Source organism: Rhinopithecus bieti, unplaced genomic scaffold (assembly GCF_001698545.2).
Source record: "Rhinopithecus bieti isolate Rb0 unplaced genomic scaffold, ASM169854v2 scaffold_3041, whole genome shotgun sequence".
In the NCBI taxonomy this organism is placed as follows: domain Eukaryota; kingdom Metazoa; phylum Chordata; class Mammalia; order Primates; family Cercopithecidae; genus Rhinopithecus; species Rhinopithecus bieti.
This window is the reverse complement of record NW_016804262.1, coordinates 3,695,795-3,718,303: the sequence shown is the minus strand read 5'-3', so window position 1 is coordinate 3,718,303 and position 22,509 is coordinate 3,695,795. Positions and strand designations below refer to the sequence as shown.

The following is a 22,509-nucleotide window of genomic DNA, read 5'->3' as shown; positions in this document are numbered from 1 at the left end:
AGAAACACCAGAGGATTGAGCCACTGAAAAGAAAACAAACTGGCCACAAGGTTTCACTGAGAAAAGAGTAAATTTAGCATCATGTGTCCAACTGAATAAATTGTGATCTGAGAATGAGTGATAAAACTGACAAGCCTTTAACATGCACAAAATCAGAAAGTATGTAAACTGATAATTTATCCAGATTGTATAATTTGCAAGGCAAAATTCTAGTGGTATTAACACCTGCTTCTCCTTCTTATCTGTACTTGGGAAAATAAGATAAATCAAAATAATGGACTATGCTACATATTAATGCTTCCTTATGAGGAAAAGCAACTAATATAAAAATACTTGAATTTTTGCTAATGTGGAAGAACTCTAAGATCAAAAGGTTTACAGGCTTTAAACATGCAATTTTATTGCTTTAACATATATACAATAACCGGAAATACTAAAATCAGAAATATTTTAATAATGAATAATGGTTTCAATAATAGAGGAATATATCAATAACCCAATTGAAGTCAGACTAACCAGCATTCCTCATAGTTCAATTACATGATTTGTAAATAAATCTCTGAAAATTTTTGAAGTGTTTACTCTTATTTGTTAATATTTTTTCTTTTATTCTCTTTTATGCTATTGCAAATTATCTCACTGGTATCCCTGGAAATGTTAATGGATACATTGAGGGGCCAAAAAGATTTCCCGTTGAAATGAATTTTAGAACTATTGGGTTTAAAAAATTAAACAGTTTTAAAAAACAAGTTTTGAAGACTTCTCAAGTCTTTAACGTTCATTGTGACTGTGCTGGGGTGGAGGAAAAGGAGGAGATATAATACACAGTGTTTTCCATTCTTATTTTATATAGAATTTTTTTTCTCCAGGCAATACTATCAAAATATAAAATGCTACTCTGTTCATTTAACCTGATATTCTACTTACCTTATAACTCTCAGCCCCCCTTTGTCTTAACGAAAGGTGAGAATTTGAAGAAATAACTTCAACTCTACCACTCTCTAATCAGATTCTAAATAATTAAGATTGTGATGCAAAAAATACAATTTTTGAGTATATAAATATTATTAAAGAAACAATACCATAACTAGAACCAAAATGGCTTAGCCTACTCAATAGTAAATCTTGTTTTGTAATTTTAAATATCTAATTAAACCAAGAACAATGTTTCCCTTATGATTTACACTTTCCCATATAAAACTGCCTGATTTAACCAAAGTATATGTTTTCTATCCTTGTCTGAAGTTATGCCAGTTTTAAAATACAGCTGCATAAGCATGATGATAGATGCCATTTGCTAATATAAGAATTATTCCCCCATATGAAATTGATTGACTTTTGCTTTCTGCAATATAATCATTCCAATAGCTATACTGAGCCCCTACATTATTTCATGTGAGATTCACATCAATTTGGGAAGGCAGTTATCACGATTACTATTTCAAAGATGAGAAAAGTCATGGCCCAGGGATATTAGCTGTCTTGCCTTATACCATACAGCTAGAAAAAGAGGGAAATATTTCAAACTTCAGTCTAATACCAAAGACCAAGTTGCTTCCACTATGTCATGCTGGATGGAATTAGCCACACTTAATATACATGTCTTTCTTTTTCCACCTTGCAAGCATCATTGATTCAGACAATACTCTTTTTTTGTTTTGTTTTGAGATGTAGTTTCACTCTTTTTGCCCAGGCTGGAGTGCAATGGCACAATCTCAGCTCACCGCAACCTCTGCCTCCCGGTTCAAGCTATTCTCCTGCCTCAGCCTCCCGAGTCGCTGGAATTACAGGCATTTGCCACCATGCATGGCTAATTTTGTATTTTCAGTAGAGACGGGGTTTCTCCGTGTTGGTCAGGCTGGTCTCAAACTCCCGACCTCAGGTGATCCGCCCCGCCTCAGCCTCCCAAAGTGCTGGGATTACAGGTGTGAGCCACTAGGCCTGGCCCAGATAATACTCTTTATGTAGAGCTTTGCAATGTATACTTGCAGTTGGTGTACAATATAGTACTTGTTTGGGAAAAAATCCTCAAAGAAGCAAACATGTAGACTTTCTTCATGTGTAGTATTCATTATCGAATAAATGAAATACTCTGGGCATTTTAAAATATCTGTAAAAGTTGAGAATACAATGAAAAAACCTTACTTTTCAAGGCAATAGCATACTACTTCAAGGATTTCCTTCTCTATTACTTCCATACCCTCAACATAGTTCACTAAAAAATGCCATGTAGAAGAAAACATATATTTGTGCTACTGGAAACTGAAAATGTATATACTCTATTTTGTTACCTGCTGGTATTTTTTCCCCCTTATTACTTGACTCTGGTTGTTTGATTTTTTTAAAACTATGGCTCATTATTGCCTTTCACAAGAATTCTTTGTTGTTGTCATCTGAAAGCATATTTAAACAACTGCAAACCTAAATAAAATATAAGCATTATAGAAATAACATGAAGCAAATTTTTAAATAATCAATTTAGGTGTCTCTTTGAAGAATACACAAAAAAAGAAACTACCTCAAGAAGACGCATTATCCTTTGTGGGATCAGCATTTAAAAGTGTAGGGGGTGCAAGAATACTGAAGAATGTTCTATCATCTCTCACAATTTACAATCTGGCTAGTAAGCCAAACATACCTTCCAGGGCCAGTCATATTATTTACTGTACAATCCAGTCCCCAAATAAATGACGTAGACATGTTGTTGTATATCAGATCCCTGTGGGAGTGGTGTGATCAGGAGTGGTGGAATAGTGGAGTCAAAAAGTTCTGGCTTAGCTAGATTTTGAAAGTCATGAAGATAGTGGATAGAAAGAACAGGAATGAATTAAGAAGCAAAGACAGAGTAGGCAACAGCACTTCGATATGATAGAATTGAAGCTGGGAGCAGCAGAGGAACAGGGTGGGATACATAAGAACCCTGGATAAAAGTTGGAAGGCAGCATATTTTGTGGCACTTGACCAGCCCTTTTAATGCCTCTTCTTAGGTACCTTCTTTATTCATTCTCTTTTTCATCTTCCACACGGGCAGCGAGACTCTGGCCTATTTTGGAGAGCCATTAAACTGTTAGCTGCATCCTACTACAGGACCCTTGAAGGCTGAGAAAGTCTTATAAGTTCAAAGAAAAGATTTTCTAGTAGTGAAATTTCAAGCCATAGAGATACTAATATCACGATTCTAACTCCCATGACATTTGGCAGTACATATATGAGACTCAGGAGAATATTATGATGGTTCTGGAAAGATAGTCTGGATTTTGGATTTGGTCTTGGGGATATTAGTAAACCATCAGAAGATGTCCTGGAATTGTAAATCTAGAGCAATGCGCTAGAATGGAGATAGGAAAGAATGAAGGCAGGAAAATCAGTGTGCTATTTTAGTAGTCCATGACTTACGTGTAAATGCCTGGACAAAAACTAGGCACTATTTCATCTCCAGAGCATTCTTCATTCCAAATTCTCCAAAAGTTATGGTTTCCTGTAGCTATCAATGACAATGCACTTAATTACCTTGTAATTCGAATGCTTCCATAAGGACTTCTACTATGCTCGACTTTAATTTCAAATGAAAAATAATTCCTTCCTTAAAATACTATCTCTATGCAAAATACTCTTTTCAATCAGGTTAAGATTTTAAAAAGTGTTCTTGTTCTTCAGAGTATAGTACAATAAAATATTGGAAACCTTACTTATATGTAGAGTTTAGATGTAACATTTAGGGGAACAATGTTGCTTGATAGGTCTGTCACATTGTGTCTGGTTTTGGATAGAATTTGAGTCTTTTTGCTAATAAGAATTTAAACATAACAAAAGGGAATGCTGAAGCTGGCTTTAGAAACAGTTTTGAACCCTGACATCATTTGTTTCTTGTAGCATGCCGTCTCACCAAAATCCAAGCAACTATCTCCACATTGTCCCAATTATTGTTTGCTCTATTCTCCCTCCCTTAAGTCCAACTTCAATATGAAATTTCCAGATTAAATATCCTTTCACAATTCATTTTCATTCATAACATAACCACGATAAATAACTTTAAGGAAGAAAGTAGCACTCCAGGAAGCTTGGTCTTTCGCAGTTTTGACATTTTGGCTACACCAATCAAGCACCTCTCTTTCCATCCTTACCCCAATTCCTTGGACACTAGTCTACATTCAGGCGACTCTTTGAAGTGTACCTTTCAGGGTGCCTAAGCAGACACTCGTTTTCTCGCGGGGGCTACTTGTGAGACTTGGCCTCCCCACTTTCTATTTTTGGGCGAGGGAGGAGGAGGAGAAGAGAAGGAAAGATTATTAACAAACAAACTAATCTCGCCCATTCCACGGGCAGCAGAGGAGGGCTGGCCTGCTCCGCACCGCCCCGCGGCGCCCCCGGCCGGAAGGGGGCGTGGGCCGCCGCCGAGGGAAGGCCGCAGACGCGCAGCGGGCCGGCCTGCCGGGCCGCGTCAGGCTGGGTGGGGAGCAGGGGCCTGGCGGGCGCTCGGCCTCCCAAGCCGCGCTCCCTCGGCCACTAGCGCTCCGCGCCGCGCCCGGCCGGCTTCATGTGAAGCGCCGCCCTCCGCCCCTTCCCTCCCCTTCCTTCCCTCCCTCCCTCCCTCCCTGTCCCCTCCTTCTCCTCCTCCTCCTCCTCCTCCTCCTCCTGCGGCGCCCGCTTCAGCTCCCCGGGGCCCCCTGCCCGGCCGGGCGCTGACAGCAAGGGCGGGGGTCCCAGCCGCCGCCGTGTCTCGCGCAGGGTCCGGCTGGGGTAACGGAGCCCCCAGTGCGGCCATGGACCGGCCCTTGGCGTCGTCGGCGGAGGCGGAGGAGGAACTGGAGTGGCAAGTGGCGAGTCGCAGGAGGAAGGCCTGGGCCAAGTGCCGCAGCTCCTGGCAAGCTTCAGAGACGGAGGATCTGTCCACAGAAGCGACGACGCAGGACGAGGAGGAGGACGAGGAGGAGGACCTCCCCGGCGCGCAGCTGCCGGCAGCTGGGGGAAGAGGTCGGTGCGCCCGGCTGGGCTGCGGGGGGAGGCTGGCGGGATGGGGAGAGTCTCGTGCGCCCTGGGCGCCTGCCACGAGTTCTGGTAGAGTCTCGGGAACCGTAGGCCGAGGGGAGAGGGGACACTTCCGACCTTCAAACGCGCGCGCTGGACGAGGCGCCCCCAGCGTCAACACAGACTACTGGGTGCCATCTGATTTCCTGCCAAGGGACACTGAGACGTGTCGCTTAGGCTGCATTTGCCGTGGTAGATTTTCCTACTTGAGAGCGTCCAGGGTGACCCTGCCGTCGGAGTGCTTCTGGGTGATAACGCGCTGTCCCCTTGCTCTACCCCCCAGGAAACGTGCCCAACGAGAAGATCGCGATATGGCTCAAGGACTGCCGGTGAGTGCTCCCTGGGCCGCTCGCGTCCTGGAGGAGATACATGCGGACGGGACGCTGGAGCAGAGCCACTCGGGCCGCGTCCCTGTGGGTCCTGCGACCGTTGTAAGCAACAAACCGGAAAGTGAGCCGGCGGATAGCTTCCTCCTCTAAGCGATTAGAAATGGAAGTGCTGTGACCGCTGATTATTTGGTGACCGTGTTGACTTTACAGTTAGGACTTCAGCTCCTCGCGCATGGTGTTAGCATCAGAGATCAGAAATCCAAAACAGATAATCGTGCCATATTATGTTTGTTCTGTTTTTATTTGAAAGAATTCTCGCATTTCATAGGATATTTTATTTTGCTTTAGTTTTGGCATCTGTACAACTGGCACGGAATCATTTTTTTCAAATGTGTTTTAAGACGAGTTTAATTTACCTAACTACACTAAATGGGCTTTAATTTTATTTCTGTTTGGGGAGCTATTAAAACTAGCTAACTTTGTACTTATAGTTTACTTCTTGAACATGGAATTGTCAGATGACTGAAATTCTTAGGAAATAGAACTTTTAAAAGCATTCAGACTGCATAAATCTGTTTAATTACATGCTTTGGCAACTGGTACAAAAATGTTTGATAAAATACAGAGGAGATGAATCATACTGCAAGTAAATCTGACTACAGCGAAATGTGCTTGTTTCCTATTTTTTCCACTTTAATTGCTAGTTGTAAAATCAAGAATATAGCATTTAAACTTCTGTTGGTGTTTGCTTTTGAGCATATTTTTGCCTTCTCAATTTAGGCTTTCTTAATATTTCGTTCAAATATTAGAGTTGGGGTAGTTTGTTTTGTTTTGTTGTGGCAAGTGATTCATATGCCAGTTTGCCTCCTCTAAAGACAGAATATTGGCTACCATGATATTAATGCCCTGTTTTGATGAATCGACTGGAACCTTATTGAGCACTCTTTATTACAGAACTCGTATTCTTTATTGGAAGTGTCATAGACCCTTCTGAAATATGATGAAATACATGGAATAACTTCTCTTTAAAGATGCACAGAGGCAACTACACTGCTTTAAGTCCTTGGATCCCAGATTTACAATCTAGCTGTAAATCAATCTCCTGGTTTTCAGATAAGCCTTAGATATTAGATACTTCACTCAAAGTATGGATCAAGAAATTGTATTACTGTGCTACTGGTTCATTTAATTGTTAAATACCAAAACAGTCTATAATTTAAAAGCTTGAAATTTTGAATATACATATTCAGGCCTTTTGGGTGAGATCTGATGAAACTAGTATCTTTCATTTCCTCTTAGAAATGTATCTGAGCAGTTGTTTTGTTACTTTTACTTAGGTCTTTTAAAGCCTCCAATCTGACTCTTTATTTACCTACAGTCCTCAGTACAGTAGTGGCTTACTTTAGGTTTCTTAAAATAGGCTTAGCGTCACAAATACGTTTATAATGTTTTATTGTTTAAGTTCAAGTGCATATTCAAAAGAATTTTAAAAATTAAGAACAAGAGAAGAATCACACTATATTTTAGTGACCTATAGGATTTAAGATTGTGCAAGAGATCATATCAATTAGACAGTAAATAAGTGCATCTTTTTTGAGACAAGTGCAGTAGGCAAATGTTGACATTCACCAGGACACAGTCAATCCCTGACAATTTCAGAAGTTTTGTTGCCAATACTGATTTATGTGGGAAGATTCTGTAGTTTGCTGCTCCTTCCCTCATGGATTTCCTTCTTGTTCCTACAGTTGCACCTATTCTATGCAAGAGTGGCATTCATTTGTATCCAGGAAAGCTAGAACAAGTAGTCTTTTAATCTTGGCTATATTATCACAAGTTCGACTTAGGATATGTTGCATCTGTATTTTTGTTTTAAATAATCAACTCAAGTTCCTTCCCAGAGTTGGACATTCTGTATGTTGTCTATTATGTACAAATGACCTTAAGACAGCATTTTACCCACTTGATAAGTTCTCAAATAGTCTTTGTTTTTTAGTGCCGTCCGTATCCTGAATAAATATACCGTGTTTTCTTTCCTTAAAGGGAGTCTTTATTTTGATAACCATTTGTGGGGGGACTAAGTAAAAACTGCTTGAATTAACATTTAAGAAGTGATAGAGATTTTGATAGAATTTGGAAGGGAGCAACTATAAAAGTAAGATATTTGTTTTCAAAGGAGGATTCCTGTTATTCTGCTTATCTACCGTTTTCTGTTAGTGCATAGACCAGTAGAGACATCTGTGGACAGAGTAATGCAAAGTTTACATCCAAGAAAGTAGCCATCAGGGAAGGATGGCTTTTTAAAGACATACATTAGAATTTTATTAAAATAAATGCAAAAAATGGATTAAAGCTTTTATTAGTATATTTATAGTAATTGCTTGTGATTCTTTTACATTTCAAAAGTACTAGTTTTTTAAGGAGCTGCCATTGTTAGTATACGTGTAGAAAGTTTTAACCTTTAATTGGCATTTCCTTGAAACCGATATTTTCATAATTGATCCCATGTCTCATGTGAATTTTTAACAGGTATAAATTGTTACTGAAGAAAGGTTTGTATCACAAAACAGACTCTCCAATATAAAACAATGTGTTTCTTACTATAACTTGATTTGAGAGAATTATAAGTGTTTATTTTTGTATTTGAAAAAAAGATATTTCTCTCATCTGTATTTGAACTACAAGAATGAAAAAATTTTAACAATGGCTAATCTTAATGTTGATTCTCAAGTCAACTTTTAGTAATTTTCAAAGTTAAATGAAAATATATATATTTTTTAGCTAAAACAGAAAGCAAATCTCAAGCTTCTACATTTAAATAAAGAAAAAATTGGGGCAAGGGGGAGGCACTATGTAATGCTTTGAAATGCTAGTAATAGATTAACAGATGAGGTTTAAGGAAACTGTTGGGCCTTATTTCCAACTACTCTTCACTTTTTAATTTTATTAAAGTTAAGTTACCTATGACTGAAGATTTGTTTTCTTCTGATTATGTTTTCTTTTTTGATGGAAGGGGTTGAGAGGAACAGACATTTTCTTAATGCTTATTGTCAGTCATTCTCTCTTTTTTGCAAAGAAAAATGCCAATTCACATTATTTGTCATTGCCATTTTTGCCCCTAATTGTTGGCACATCAGATGTGATTAAATCATTCCTGCTGAACTGACTTGATGATAGGTATTTACTTAGTTACTGAATATTACTTATGTAATCTACTTGCATTCCTTGTGTGTTTTTGGAGGAGAGTTTAACTGTGATTAGAAGCTTATTGAGCTATAACTTTTTAAGTAAGGCCATGTAATGACAACTTTCCAAACAGCCTTTCACAAGACTAAGGCTAATATGTTTATATGGTTTCAGTACACCTTTGGGAGCCTCACTGGATGAACAAAGCAGTAGTACACTCAAGGGTAAGAGAAGGTTGCCTTTCTAAATCTGTTCTTTATGACAGCTCTACTTCTTTGTCCTCTGGGTAAAAGTGTATATGTGACTGATAAAAGTGATATTCATGTTTATAATGCTGTTCTGAGCTAGAAGCAAAATGGAGAAACTTTGTTGTAAACTATAAACCAGTAGGGAGTTTAAGCAAATTGCCTAGCCTTTTCACAGCGTGAAACTTACCTCTTTATTGTCCAGTTAGATATTATAAAGACTAATTAAATATAAATATATGCAAATATAAGGAAAATACTTGAGTGAACAAAAGTTGAGTCAACTTTAGTGCAGCACTTCTTTGCTTACATTAACTGAAATTGCCACACCTAAAATTTTACCACCTGTTCAAGACAGAATTCTAAAGTTCAAAGTACAACAAGCATGTGCAGGTAGTGGCAAGGCATATAAAAATACGTTTACAGTGTCAGGAAAATCCAGCTCCTGACTTAATATGAGATGGATAAGAAGAATATTTGCTCCAGAATCTGGTTTTCCATGAAACTATTGGTATGTAATCTAATTGAACATCTTTAAAAATGTAAGTTTAAAACAGCCTGTAGGTTGGCTTCTGACAACTTTATGTTGCTGGAAAAGTGGTTTCTTTACGTTAAAGGAAAAGCGTATACCTGCTTCTTGAAGTTATATAATCAGAATAATGTCTGAGTACGTTCAAGTCTGAAACATTTTACTGTATAAGATATTTTGCTGGGTGAATTTGTTTTAACTAAAATAGTGATTTTATATGAGGGTAGAGAGGAACAAAACACCAGGATGAGTTTTCAGATGTTTCTTTCAGGTGTGCTTGTGAGAAATGGAGGAAGTTTTGAAGATGATTTGTCATTGGGAGCTGAAGGTATGTTTGTTTGGAAGAACTGTATTTTTGTTTAGTTTTCAAATTTTAAAAAAATGAGAAAGCTCAGGTTTATGATCCTCAACCTAAATTTAAGGGTCTTGAAAATGACTCACGTACATTTCACATTACCTTTCTATGTTAATAATCTAGTCATAGTCTGTAGGATATATGTAGGGATGACTCTGAAGAACCATTTGAAGTGTCCATCTTTCTTTCTTGTACTAAATGCTTAAAGGAACAGTTTGTAACAAACCGCGGTAATATAACTGAGGGAAGAAATGTCCTGAAAAAGGAAGGACGCTTAAATATTTATACATGGGAAAATGAAATTGAAGCTTATTTTTAGCGCAAAATAGACTTATGTCATACTTACAGCTGCAGCTTGTCTTTCTCTTTGTGTTTAAGTGTCTCCTGTCTTTTCCCGTTTTCCTGATTTTTAGAAGATTAAAGGGGAAAGACAAAATAGCAAAGCTAATAGAATTTTATTAGAAATCATGCTGGTGTTTATTCCAGAAAGCATTAGATTTTAAAAGTGTGTTGTGCTATTTAAAATTTTACAGGTTATGTAATGTTTTCCAGTAGATTTATAATAAAGGTTTCTCACACAAAAAATTAAGAATTTTAATTATTTTATGGGTATTTTAAAGCTATTTTATAGCTCATTGATCAAATTGAATAAGATTATTCATAGCTGTATAGCTCAGTTATTAATATCCACTTTTTTTAAAAAAACAAGAATTTAAAAAAAATCTTTAAAGCTTACAATTGATGAATAGTGAATTTATACATCTAATTTAATGTCCTTGATTTTTTGCTGTTTTAAATGCATGTGTAAGGTAAATTACTATTTAGAACCTTCTAACATTTAAAACTCTGGAATATGTGAATATTCTCGTTCTTATTATTTCTGTTTATATGTTTTCAGGCTCTATAAAAGCTTAAACTTACTGCTTCCCAGTCAGTACAGTTGAACATGTTGTCAATCCCTTATTAAAATGCACTTTGCACTTTTGATATTTGCCTTGGTAGTTTGATAATATTGAATGATTTTATTGGAAACCAGAACCTAAAAGGAATCTCATGAAAGAGTAAAGCTATTACGTTGTTTTACTGAAAATTATTTCAAGGCTATTTCCAGTCATTAAGTAAATAATTACTGAGTACTGTGAGTTAGGCACCTTTCTGGTGGATGTACAAAGAAACACAAAATTGTCATGACTTTGCAGATCAGAAATGATTCATGTGTGCTGAAATAGATATGTTTATAATTAATTTTATTCTTTATATTTGTCTAGAAAAGTTAAATGAACTAAAGTTAACTCTAAACATTAACAACACATATCTGTTTAGAACTTTAAGCTAAAGTTGTACTAGAAAGTTGAAAGGCAATTTTTAAAAGAAAATTTATGTTGAAATAAGTAGAAGTTTTCAAGTTATATGTGTGAAAAGTCAGTTATAACCTTAAAAAAATCTACATTAGAAATTGATGTATACTATTATCACACTTAATGTTAAATCATATTTTCCTCTTAAGATATTGTTCATTAATAGCTTTTAAATTTAATAATTAGTACTACATATATGGTACATATCTTCCTCATTACTTATTTCTAACCTGCTAAAGAAATTTAATTGGTTCCCTATACTTTTTTTTATTTTAAGCACTCAAATGAGAGTAGTTAGTTTATGTTGCCAGAACACAAAAACACCCTTCAAAAGCTCCTGGCCCTGTTCTTATCTATCTGTATATTACTTTTAATGATGCAGATTTAATGGACCAAGATAAGTGTTTAATATATTAGGCATTTAATTCTAATATTGTAGGTAATTTGATTTCTTGATAATTGTATCATAGTAGTTAGAGTCCTACTAACAGTTGTGCTCTACATTTATTATTTTTACCTATAGCCAACCACCTCCATGAAAGTGATGCTCAAATTGAAAACTGGTATGTAGCTGTTTTGCTCTATTTCTTTTAAAAAATGAAGATCATTAATGAAAATAAAGTTTTATATAATCTGATTTTGTTTATAGCAATAATATCTTGGCCAAAGAGAGAAGATTACAGTTTCATCAGAAAGGGAGAAGTATGAATTCCACTGGATCTGGGAAAAGTAGTGGGACAGTCTCAAGGTAACTTATTCTGAAATTGTGTTGGAATTACATTGTGTTATAGATGACCTACTCTTATCATTTTTTCCATCTTGAATTTTACCTTGATAGTATGAAATCAGAAGGAACACAAAAAGAGTGTTTCCTGAACCAGTACAACTGATAGGAGCTTTTGTTTTGTTTTGCTTTATTTTGAGATTAAATAAAAAGCAACAGATAGGTTTATAATGCTGCCAGAATCCATAAATGAGTATTTGGAGCCCTCTCAACAACCTGAAAGAGGAACTCCATAATGGAGTAACTTGTAATTGTGGAGAACCAAAATTCTTTCTGTTAAGGACTTGAGTTAACTCTGACACAAAAATCAGAATAAATTTTTCTGAGTTACATCTTGATATTTAAGCATAATTTTTTTTCAACATATTAAACCAAAGATCTTTCAAATATATAGTATAGTCAGGCACAGTGGCTCACACCTGTAATCCCAGTGCTTTGGAATGTCAAGGTGGGTGGATTACTTGAGCTCAGGAATTCAAGACCAGCCTGAGCAATATGGTGAAACGGCAAAACCCTGTCTTTACAAAAAATGCAAACATTAGCTGGGGATGGTGGGGGCTACCTGTAGTCACAGCCACTTGGAAGGCTGAAATGGGACCCAGGAGGCTGAGGCTGCAGTGAGCTATAATTGTGCCACTCCATTTCAACTTGGGTGACCGAGTGAGACGCTGTCTCAAAAAAAAAACAAAAAACAGCAACAAACCCCCCCCCCCCCACACACACACAGTATATTAAAATACATCAGTATGTGTGCCTATGGAATCCAGTTTAAACTGTTATCCAAATTATAATATTAGAATCTGAGCATTTTCTCTGAAACAAATTGAAATGTCTGTCTGTTGAAGTTCCATCTCTGACTTTCCTGTTTCCTTCAGTGAGTCTTAGAAAGCTTGGATTATCACTGGTATGAGAGAGAAGGGATACCAAATATTTAATTCCCAATAGAATTAGAGTAGTTACCTTTGTGTAACCCACACTCTGTATACCTTACTCTTCCTACTTCCTAAGTGGAAGTGGTTGGAGAGAAGTTGAAAGTAAGCTCCTCCCTCACTTCTCTGAAGTCAGCTTGTTATCTTTATTGTCCCTCTGAGGACAGTTGCCACTCCTAGGACAAGGATAGCAGAAAAGCTCAAGTTTCACAAACTGTCCCTCAGTTCCCTCAGTTCCTTTTCATTTCTTCTTTAATCTGTTTATTCTTTATTCTTGGTCATCTGTCCTCTACTTGTTTTAGCTGCTTTACAGGGAATCTCTTAAAATGACAAAAAAAATAAGGTGAGGAATCACGTAGGGAATCTCTGAATGTGTTCTTTGGGGTTAGCTCTTTTCTGCAAGTCTAGCAACTTGAGACAATGAACCCTTTATAAGGGCTCTTTATTCCTTAGTACACATGTGTAAACATGGGAAAATAAATAATGGTTTACAGAGCAGAAGCTGAGAAAAAAGATTTTATCACAGGAAATCAATAATATGTATTCGTTTATAATGTGGTATGGACTATCAGTTTATTTTATATTTTCATGTTTCCTTTTTTACCCCCCTTTTTTGTAGTGTTTCAGAATTGTTGGAACTTTATGAGGAAGATCCTGAAGAAATTCTTTATAATCTTGGATTTGGACGTGATGAACCAGATATTGCTTCTAAAATTCCTTCCAGATTTTTTAACTCATCATCCTTTGCCAAAGGGATAGATATTAAAGTATTTTTGAGTGCTCAGATGCAACGGATGGAAGTAGAAAACCCAAATTATGCTTTAACAAGTAAGGTTTTTAAGTGTTAGGCATATTATTTTCTTAAATTATAGCATCTACAGCAAGTGGTCTTATTTTAAAGCCTTAATAATTTTCAGGAATAGCACTGGAAAGTAAAGAGATTGATCAACACAAAAGCCATTTTTACATGTTAAAATTAAGCTATTTTATTACTCTTTATAGTGGTTAATTTGCCTATTTTTCCCCTCCTCCCCAATTCTTGACTCAAGTGTTACCATAACTTACTTGCAGAACCTTATTCTTATCTACAGATCGCTTTTGTTCAAGAAGAAAAGAAGTAGGGAAGGAGCCTTGTTAATCTTAAATGAAGTCAGTTAATTTCAAAACTAGTCTGGCTGATTTGATCAGTTTCACTCATATCTTTGCTTATTTTCTTTCTGTTAGCCAAAGATTCCAAAAATAGGATTCCCTGCATTGTTCATGGATCAGTTTTAAGAGATTAATAAATCCCCCCCCCCAGCAAATTAGGTATAAAATATATATTTACATGCATTTTCTTAGAAGGATTTTGAAAGAGTCTTAGCAGAGTTCAAGACTTAAGAATAGAATCACAGCTGTAGATCCAATAGCTAGTTCTTTCTGTTTTATTAAATGTTGCCATTATGCTTTGTGTTTATTTCTGATTTTTTAAAAATACAAATTCTAGTACTTAGAGTAAAAATCTTGCTCCTTCTTCCCACCCAGTGAATGTAGAGAAGGTTTAAGTGTTAGATAAGGAAAAAAGAGAGTTTTATAATCTTTGTGATCTAAGTGTAGTTTTTGGAATTCTAAACAATAATATATGTTTAATATATGTGTATGTGTATATATAAATATAAACATATAATTAATATTTTTTCTTTTGGTAGGCCGTTTTCGTCAAATTGAAGTGCTTACTACTGTGGCCAATGCATTTTCTTCTTTATATTCCCAAGTCTCCGGGACTCCCCTGCAGAGAATTGGAAGTATGTCCTCAGTGACCTCTAACAAGGAGACAGACTCACCTCCACCTTTAACTCGAAGTAACACTGCAAATCGTTTAATGAAAACACTCTCAAAACTGAATTTATGTGTCGATAAAACAGAGAAAGGAGAATGTAGTAGTCCTTCTCCATCAGTTGAAAAAGGAAAGATTCTAAATGTTTCAGTGATTGAAGAAAGTGGCAATAAAAGTGATCAAAAGTCTCAAAAAATTATGAAGAAGAAAGAATCATCTTCTATGTTGGCTACAGTTAAAGAAGAAGTCTCTGGTAGTTCAGTAACTGTTACAGAGAACACTGATAGTGATAGAATTTCTGATGCAGCAAATAGTAATTTTAACCAAGAAACTGAAAATGAACAAAGTAAAGAAACTCAAAGTCATGAGCGTCAACTGGGTGAGGAATCTGGTATTATAGAATCCAAATTAGATAGTGATTTCAACGTATCCAGCCACGGTGAGCTAGAAAATAGCAGTGAGCTGAAAAGTGTCCATATATCCACACCTGAAAAAGAGCCATGTGCACCACTGACAATACCATCCATAAGAAATATAATGACACAGCAGAAGGACTCCTTCGAAATGGAAGAGGTAAGTAAAAAATTACTGAGACTGGTTTCAAGTTGCAAACTAGGAAAAAAAGTACCAAAAATGTTTATAAAATGAGAGGTAGCTAATAGATTTATACTAGAAAAATTTATCCTGATTTTGACTTTCCAGGTTTATGTTTCACAAACCAAGAATTGGTCTCAGGATTATGTGATTTTGAGGTAATGGGACAGTTCAGTAGCTTCTCCAGAGGTTCATCCACTTGTTGATAGTTGAACCATAAGCCTGTTTTCTCTCTCAAGGGTAAGATTTTGATGCTCAAGAAAGCCCTGAGAGAGTATATTTAAATTCAAAGCAATATTGCGTAATAGTTGGAAACACAGGCTTTGAAATCAAACAGGGGTTTGAGTTCTGTCTGCCACTGAATGACTGTATGCCTTTGGGCAAGCTTTTCTTGACATATCTCAGAGTAAGGATATGTGAAGAAGGCTTTGGGGATAGGTCTTGGTATATGACTGGAAAGAACATGAAGATATTATGTACCTACATGGGAAGGATAGGGACTCTCGAAGAAGAAGGTTTGAAAGGCCACTGAATAGGGTTTCTGCAAGCCCAGAAGACCAATGTTTGGTTACTTTTTATTTGTGTCCAGTAATATACCTGCTAGTTAACATAAATTTTTAGTTGGAAAAGTTAAAGATACTTATTTTGAATGAGGTTTAGCTAAAACTGCTTCTGAATAGTAGGAGCTGAATACTTTTGTGTTGGAATTATATAGCTTGGGGCAGGAAAACTGATGTTTACCAAGCGTCTACCCTGTGCTGGGCACTGTTCTTGGCTCTGTTCATTGCAGTCTATGAGGCACATAGTAGTGGTCTCATTTTGTACATGAGGAAACTGAGGCATGTGTGTGCTGATGAAGAGTTGTGGCTATAAATGATATAATGCACAATTTGTCTTTTGTAATTGATTACATTAGATTCGTTTTAGTAATAGTTCACAGTGGTTTTAACATCACACACCATTATTTTAGGGAATTAGAAAATGAGATCGTTGATTCAGCTCATAAATGTCCTCTTAGGTGAGTCTTTCTTTCTCTCTCCCCCCCTCCCTTCTTCCCTCCTTCCCTCACTTTAGTGAAGATTTTCCATTTATTGTAAAATTTCAGTTGCTGATACAGATTTTTTGCCTTTTTTGTGGTCTGTTAATACTTAATTACAACTGAATAGTGAAATAAAAAGGGAGTAGGAGCAGCACCTTGGAATATTTTACATTTTCTTTTGAGCTGTTTTTCTTTTATTTCTTTGTATATATTTATATTTCTTCTATCTCTTTACCTCCTAGTATAATTTATTTATCATCACAATGAGTGTGGAAGATGACTATGATGACACATTAAAATCTCTGTCTGTTCTATTTCACTGATTCCTTTTTGACTTCGTTTTGGTCTAAACTTAAACTTGTTCCAGCACTCATAATTAAAGTGTAAATTTTTGCCTACCATTAGAGCCCTTCTTCTATGACAATTAGATATGACAGTTAATTTCCCTGTTTAATACAATAGCAGAGCATAAAGATCTAAACAAATTATGTTAGGTAATTGCAAATCTGATGCTGGTGACTCTGAATGAACAACACTCATATTTTCAAGTAAGTCACTCTTCAAAGAAGTCAAGGAAGTTTATTTTTAATTTCTAAAATTCCTGAATTCTAAGCTATAGTTTGTTTTTAAAATTTTTTATGATACCATACACAAAAGGTTTTAAAACACTTAGAAAGTGCTAGATGTACTTTTGTGACAAGTTAACTTTTCATGATAGTCTGGGGTTTTTTGCCCCCTCTACTGGCAAAAAAAGGTTAATGAAGAAAGTATTGTGGCATTGACTTGAACTTTTTTTGAAGTGCAAGATTACATGCATTGGTGGAAAAATATGGAAGTTTTTTTGTTTTTTTTCAAAAGTATTTATGGTCGACCACAGCTACATTGTGAATATGGGGAATTTTAAAGAAAATAATGTATCTTCAGATATATTTAAAATATGGATAAAAACCTCCTGGAATTGTGTTTTCATCCCTTAGGGAACATTAAAGAAAGCTGCTAGAACAATGGATAAAGAAAGGAAATAATGTGTTACTTTAATTTCCTCTTCTCCCAAGCATTTGAATCATATTGACAGATGAAGAGAACAATCTTAGTGAAGCTGACTTTCAGATCCCATTCAGTGTAGTTTGTTACTATTTTTCTTTTGGACCTCTTTCCATGAGGTTTGATTCTTGATGGAAATTTTATTCTTGTGAAAACAATGAGTAAATATAGGTTAGAGCTCTCTCTCTCTCAGTAAATCAGTTCTCAGAAAGATTGTCTGAGCATGAGCTGCTTTGGGAAGCTAGGAAGGAGAAAATGTTGGTGACATGTTGACTGCATGAAGCTGTCTAATCCATCTGAGACAGGAGGTAAGATCCCACAGTCACCAGAAGCAAAGAGACAAAATACTTAAATGTAAAGAGAGCTAAATAGATGATGAGACTGATCCTGGCCTGGTACAATGAAAGTGTCTATTTCTTATGTTAGAAAAAGTAAAGGCCAGAGACTACTTTCTGACTGCAAAAGTCACCTTGCCTTATAAGGTTCTTGTAGACTATTTAAAATGGTTGTGAATGTTTAAAATGATATTTCTTTCTTTTTTTTTTTTAAGACAGAGTCTCGCTCTGTTGCCCAGGCTGGAGTGCAGTGGTGTGATCTTGGCTCACTGCAACCTCCGCCTCCTGGGTTCATGCGATTCTCCTGCCTCAGCCTCCTGAGTAGCTGGGATTACAGGCACACACCACCATACCCAGCTAATTTTTTGTGTTTTTAGTAGAGACGGAGTTTCACTATGTTGGCCAGGCTGGTCTTGAACTCCTGACCTCGTGATCTGACCACCTTGGCCTCCCACAGTGCTGGGATTACAGGTGTGAGCCACCGCACCCAGCCTGTAACTATTTATAAAAAGTTATTAAACCCTATTATTGAATTTCTAATTCTTCCAAATGACTTGCTTCATTAATTCTTGTGTTCTTTTTGAATGGCTTGTTTTGAATACATCGTGGTAACTCTCTGAAGCCATAGATTAGTTGTGTGAATGATTCACATGTTAAACTAAAATGATCCTTCTCAAGCAGATGTTCATCTTTTAAGTGTAAGGGAAAAACTTGAGAACTTTTAACTCAGCGTTTCTGTAAGCAGTTGATTGTGTGCTCTTCTTGGCCTATAAATGAATTTTTATTTAAATATAGCCATTATTGGATATACACATAATCTTTTTTAAGCTACTGATGTATTAGTAACTGTTTCTAATCCTGTCTTCATACTAATTATTGATTGAACTAATGTACCTCACTACTCATTTTAGCTGTTTTAGGATTTTCTTTGTTTATTGGACTGAGTTAAAATAATCCCACGTCAATCAGATATTTGACAGATAATTAAGTTGTTCCTTTGGCCTTTTAAATTTAACTGTATATGTTTTGAAGATAAATCCGCCCTAGAATATGAATTCTAACACATGACACACACAGATGTCTGCTACTCTAAAGCCCAATTAACCACTGTTTTGTTATTTGGTATTTACCTAAAAGACCTAAGTTAATTTTTATTAAAAAACGATTTACCTGACAGTAAAATAAATGATATTTTGTATGTATGTGTAAAACTCGAGAATATTTGTTTAAGATAAACATTTGCAAGTAATTTATAGAATCATAAACTAGTATGAAAAGAGGTATTTTAATTCATTTTCTAGTTTCTTCCCTTTACAAATGAGGAAGCATCCCCTCCCTCATTTGATATTGTTTTATGGCAGTGGTTGTTCACCATCTTTCTGAGGGCTATAATATTCCCTTTGATATCAGTGCTTCACAGGGGGAAGGAGCACAGTGGGTGTCAGTGGAGGATGGCAGAGGAGGATCTCATGTTGTACATTCTTACTACTTTGCTGTTTCAAAGTACTTTGACTTATAGTTACATTTGATCACCCCAAGGACCTGTGAGGTAGAAATTTTAATTTTAATTTTAATTTTGCACTTTAAGTTAATTTTGAGGCTGGGCATGGTGATTCACACCTGTAATCCCAGCACTGTGTGGAGGCTGAGGCAGGAGGATCACTTGAGCCCATAAAGTAGAGACCAGCCTGGGCAACATAGCGTGACTTGTTTCTACAAATAGTTTTAAAATTGGCTGCACAGGGTGGTGCATGTCTGTGGTGCCACTTCTCCCAAGGCTGAGGTGGGAGAATCACTTGAGCCCAGGCAGTCAAGGCTGCAGCGAACCATGATTCCACCACTGCACTCCAGCCTGGGCAATAGAACGAGACCTTGTTTCAAAAAAATAAAATAAAAAAGAAAAAAAAATGGATAATTATTGCAGATAATTGTCAGAGGCCATTAGCCGGTAAGTGGCATGAATAAGACTTGAATTTGAGTTATTTTTGACTATATATACAACTTGCTAAAGGTCGGATATGTTGGTATGGTCAGGCGTTGTACAAGAACTCATCATCTACTGCACAGCACCATGCTACTACTTTGGAAAAAGAATGATTTCCTCTGACATTTTTTGAGCTGTCATTAAAATTAGAATTGTAATTTCTAAAGCTCTAGTTTTGATTTTCTTTGAAAACCATTTTGATATACAATGTTTATACAATGACAACAGCTATACATTCTCTTTTTAAACTTTAGAGGAAGGGTTATTTGATTTAGAACATCCACACATTGCTGTTCTGTGGAATACAATACAGTAGTATTGTGCTTAGAAGATCCCTCTTAGTCAAGGTAAACATGACAGCTGTAAAGAAGCCAAAGTGGTTCGCTGAAACAAAAAGTACATTTTTTAAAAAAGAGAAAGAAACCAAAGTTGAGTGCCTGTCATTTTAGCAGAACATTGATTAAGAAAGATACAGTCATTGTTTCGTGAAAACTTTTTTAAATGAAGTAACCCAAATGGTGTGGGTTATTCTGAAGCTATTTTTCATACATCTTTAAATCCCAAAACATTGAGACCAAGCAATTTTATCACTTTGGTTTAGTGTGTGTGTTTTTTTTTTAATTATGAAACTGTTTTATTATGAAAAGTTTCAAACTTACCTGAAGATTAGAGAAAATAGTATCATGAACACCCATTATCCATCATTCTAATTCAGTTTTATTTGGCTATTCTTGTTAATTATGAAAGGCTGCTTATAGCAAATGACCAGAATTCTACGGATCATTTGAAACCATTGAATGGGGAAAATCTTGTCACATAAATCTAAAGTCTATGTTCTATATTTGCTTCATAATTCTCTGTGGTATACCCCATCTCAAATTTGACTGCCTTCTTTTGCACAGTTGTGACCAATAATAAAATAAGAAATTCACCCATTATCACTAACATGTCTATTTCTCTCTTCAGCAAGTGAGTACTCTGATTTTGCTGAGTAAACAGAAGAATCCCAACTTTAGTAGTTTTATTAGTAAAATATGACCCTCTCAGCTTTTTGAAGTGCTCCTTTCTTGCAATTAATTATGGAGTTTGTAGTAAAAGGAGGGAGTAGGTTTGTTTTTGCCGTAGAGTAGCATCTTGAAGAATAGTACACTGATGATATGTGTTTATTAAAGTCATGTTATTTTGTGATTAATTTCATAAGTCTAAGGAAATAGAATACATGATAATTCTGTGTTTATAGGTGAGCAGCCGGGTGCCATGGCTCATGCCTGTAATCCCAGCACTTGGCAGTCTGTGCAGGTGGATTGCTTGAGCCCAGGAGTTGAGACCCCAGCCTGGGCAACATGGTGAAACCCCAGCTCTACCAAAAATACACAGATTATCCAGTCTCATAACCTGGTCTCAAAATAAATCAATAGATTAAATTTAAAAAAAAATAACAGTGAGAGATTTGGTATATTAATGCCGTGCCTAAGCCAGTATTCCTACAACATAAATGAAGAGGCATTGGAATTCTATTATAATTTTTTGATCTGGTTGATATTTACTTTACAGAAAGTTACTTGAAGTAGATCGAGCCTGAATAGAAGCCAATAATAGACCTTTTGTTGAATATAAAAAGAAAATGCAATTGTTCCCTTGCATGTAAGACAATGGTTTTCCTGTTGAATATGTGTCTGCTGCTTTGAAGAATTATTCTAATTTTAACATCATAATAAAGAATAGTAGAATCTATTTTATGTATCTGATTTACAGGTGATGGTTTTGCATGAGCAGTGTGCTTTCAGTTTTCAAAAGATTTATAAACTTGGGTTCATGGAGCTATATAGAGCAAAGATAGCACAAATTAGAGCAAATTTTAAATTGGGTAATACTATCTTTAACCTTTGGGCTTTAAAAAATGTTGGTTATTTCACTCTTATTCCTTTGGAATATTTCTTATTCTTGAATAGCTTCATAACTAAAAACTACTAGAGTTTTCCCTAAAATGTGTTAACTATTAGTGCTCTAATTTTTGTTTTCAAGGTTGAAAACCCACATGTTCAGCTAGTTACCACACTTTACTAGGATGTTCTTTATGATTTAAGAACAAATCATTACAGAGTAAAGTGACAGAAATGATTGCGCATCTTCCCCATTCCCCATGTATTTAATGTTGACGTAGAGTTAAGTATGTCAGAATAGACAGTGTTTGTGGGTTGGAGGTGGTGATTTAGGAATCTGAAAATTTCTAGATTATATACTTGTGCAAATAGAAAAATAAAGCACAAAACGACAACTGGGTTTGATACGTTCTTTTGAACACTGTTTTCAAGGAAGATTTATGGTTAATATCTTTCATTATTTTAGTTCTATAATGAAACCTGCTTTTCCACGTACAGATCCCAAGTTATGTCTTGGAAGAATTTCAGGACAAAGCAGTCATACACATGAGCAATTTTTGATATCTGAAAGTTTGGGGAAATTTAGAAATTCTGCAGTGGTAGCACTGTGTTCCATTCTCAAAGATGCAAGACTTATAATTACCTCAACTGTGTGTTGGTCATGATGTGCTCTAGTGAGTGTATTAGTATTTCTCCTGGGATTTACCCTACTTTGAAGTTGAATGTTTAGAGAATTTTCCTTATGGATCTGTTTTCATGTAATAGCAACATTTTTTTTTTTGAATGAAGCAGTTATTACAGTGTATTCAAGGTTGAAAACCCATATGTTTGGCTGGTTTGCACACTTGACTAGGATGTTCTTTACTATTTAAGAACTAACCATTACAGGGTAAAATGATGGAAGCTAGTGCACGTCTGATGCACTAATTTCCATCAGTTATTTTTCTTTGCTACAAACTTGAGTGCTATTGTTAACTGGAAAATAGATCAGAAAATTTAGTTGTGGAGCATTCTAATAATTTTGAGGTCAGATTTCTTTTTTTTTTTTTTTTATTTTTTTTTTTTTTTTTTTTT

The 22,509-nt window shown here is 35.9% G+C and overlaps 1 protein-coding gene across 1 annotated transcript in view; it reads left to right on the top strand.

Moving 5' to 3' along the window:
* The first annotated feature begins 4,402 nt into the window (after positions 1–4,402).
* ITPRID2 (ITPR interacting domain containing 2) overlaps positions 4,403–22,509 on the top strand; it is a 31,948-nt gene continuing 13,841 nt past the window's right edge. Inside the window, exons 1-8 of the mRNA XM_017867430.1 lie at positions 4,403–4,974; positions 5,312–5,357; positions 8,715–8,764; positions 9,586–9,642; positions 11,551–11,590; positions 11,677–11,775; positions 13,360–13,568; positions 14,429–15,133. Coding sequence (XP_017722919.1) covers positions 4,764–4,974; positions 5,312–5,357; positions 8,715–8,764; positions 9,586–9,642; positions 11,551–11,590; positions 11,677–11,775; positions 13,360–13,568; positions 14,429–15,133 — 1,417 coding nt within the window. The 5' untranslated portion in view covers positions 4,403–4,763. The remainder of the gene's footprint in view (positions 4,975–5,311; positions 5,358–8,714; positions 8,765–9,585; positions 9,643–11,550; positions 11,591–11,676; positions 11,776–13,359; positions 13,569–14,428; positions 15,134–22,509) is intronic.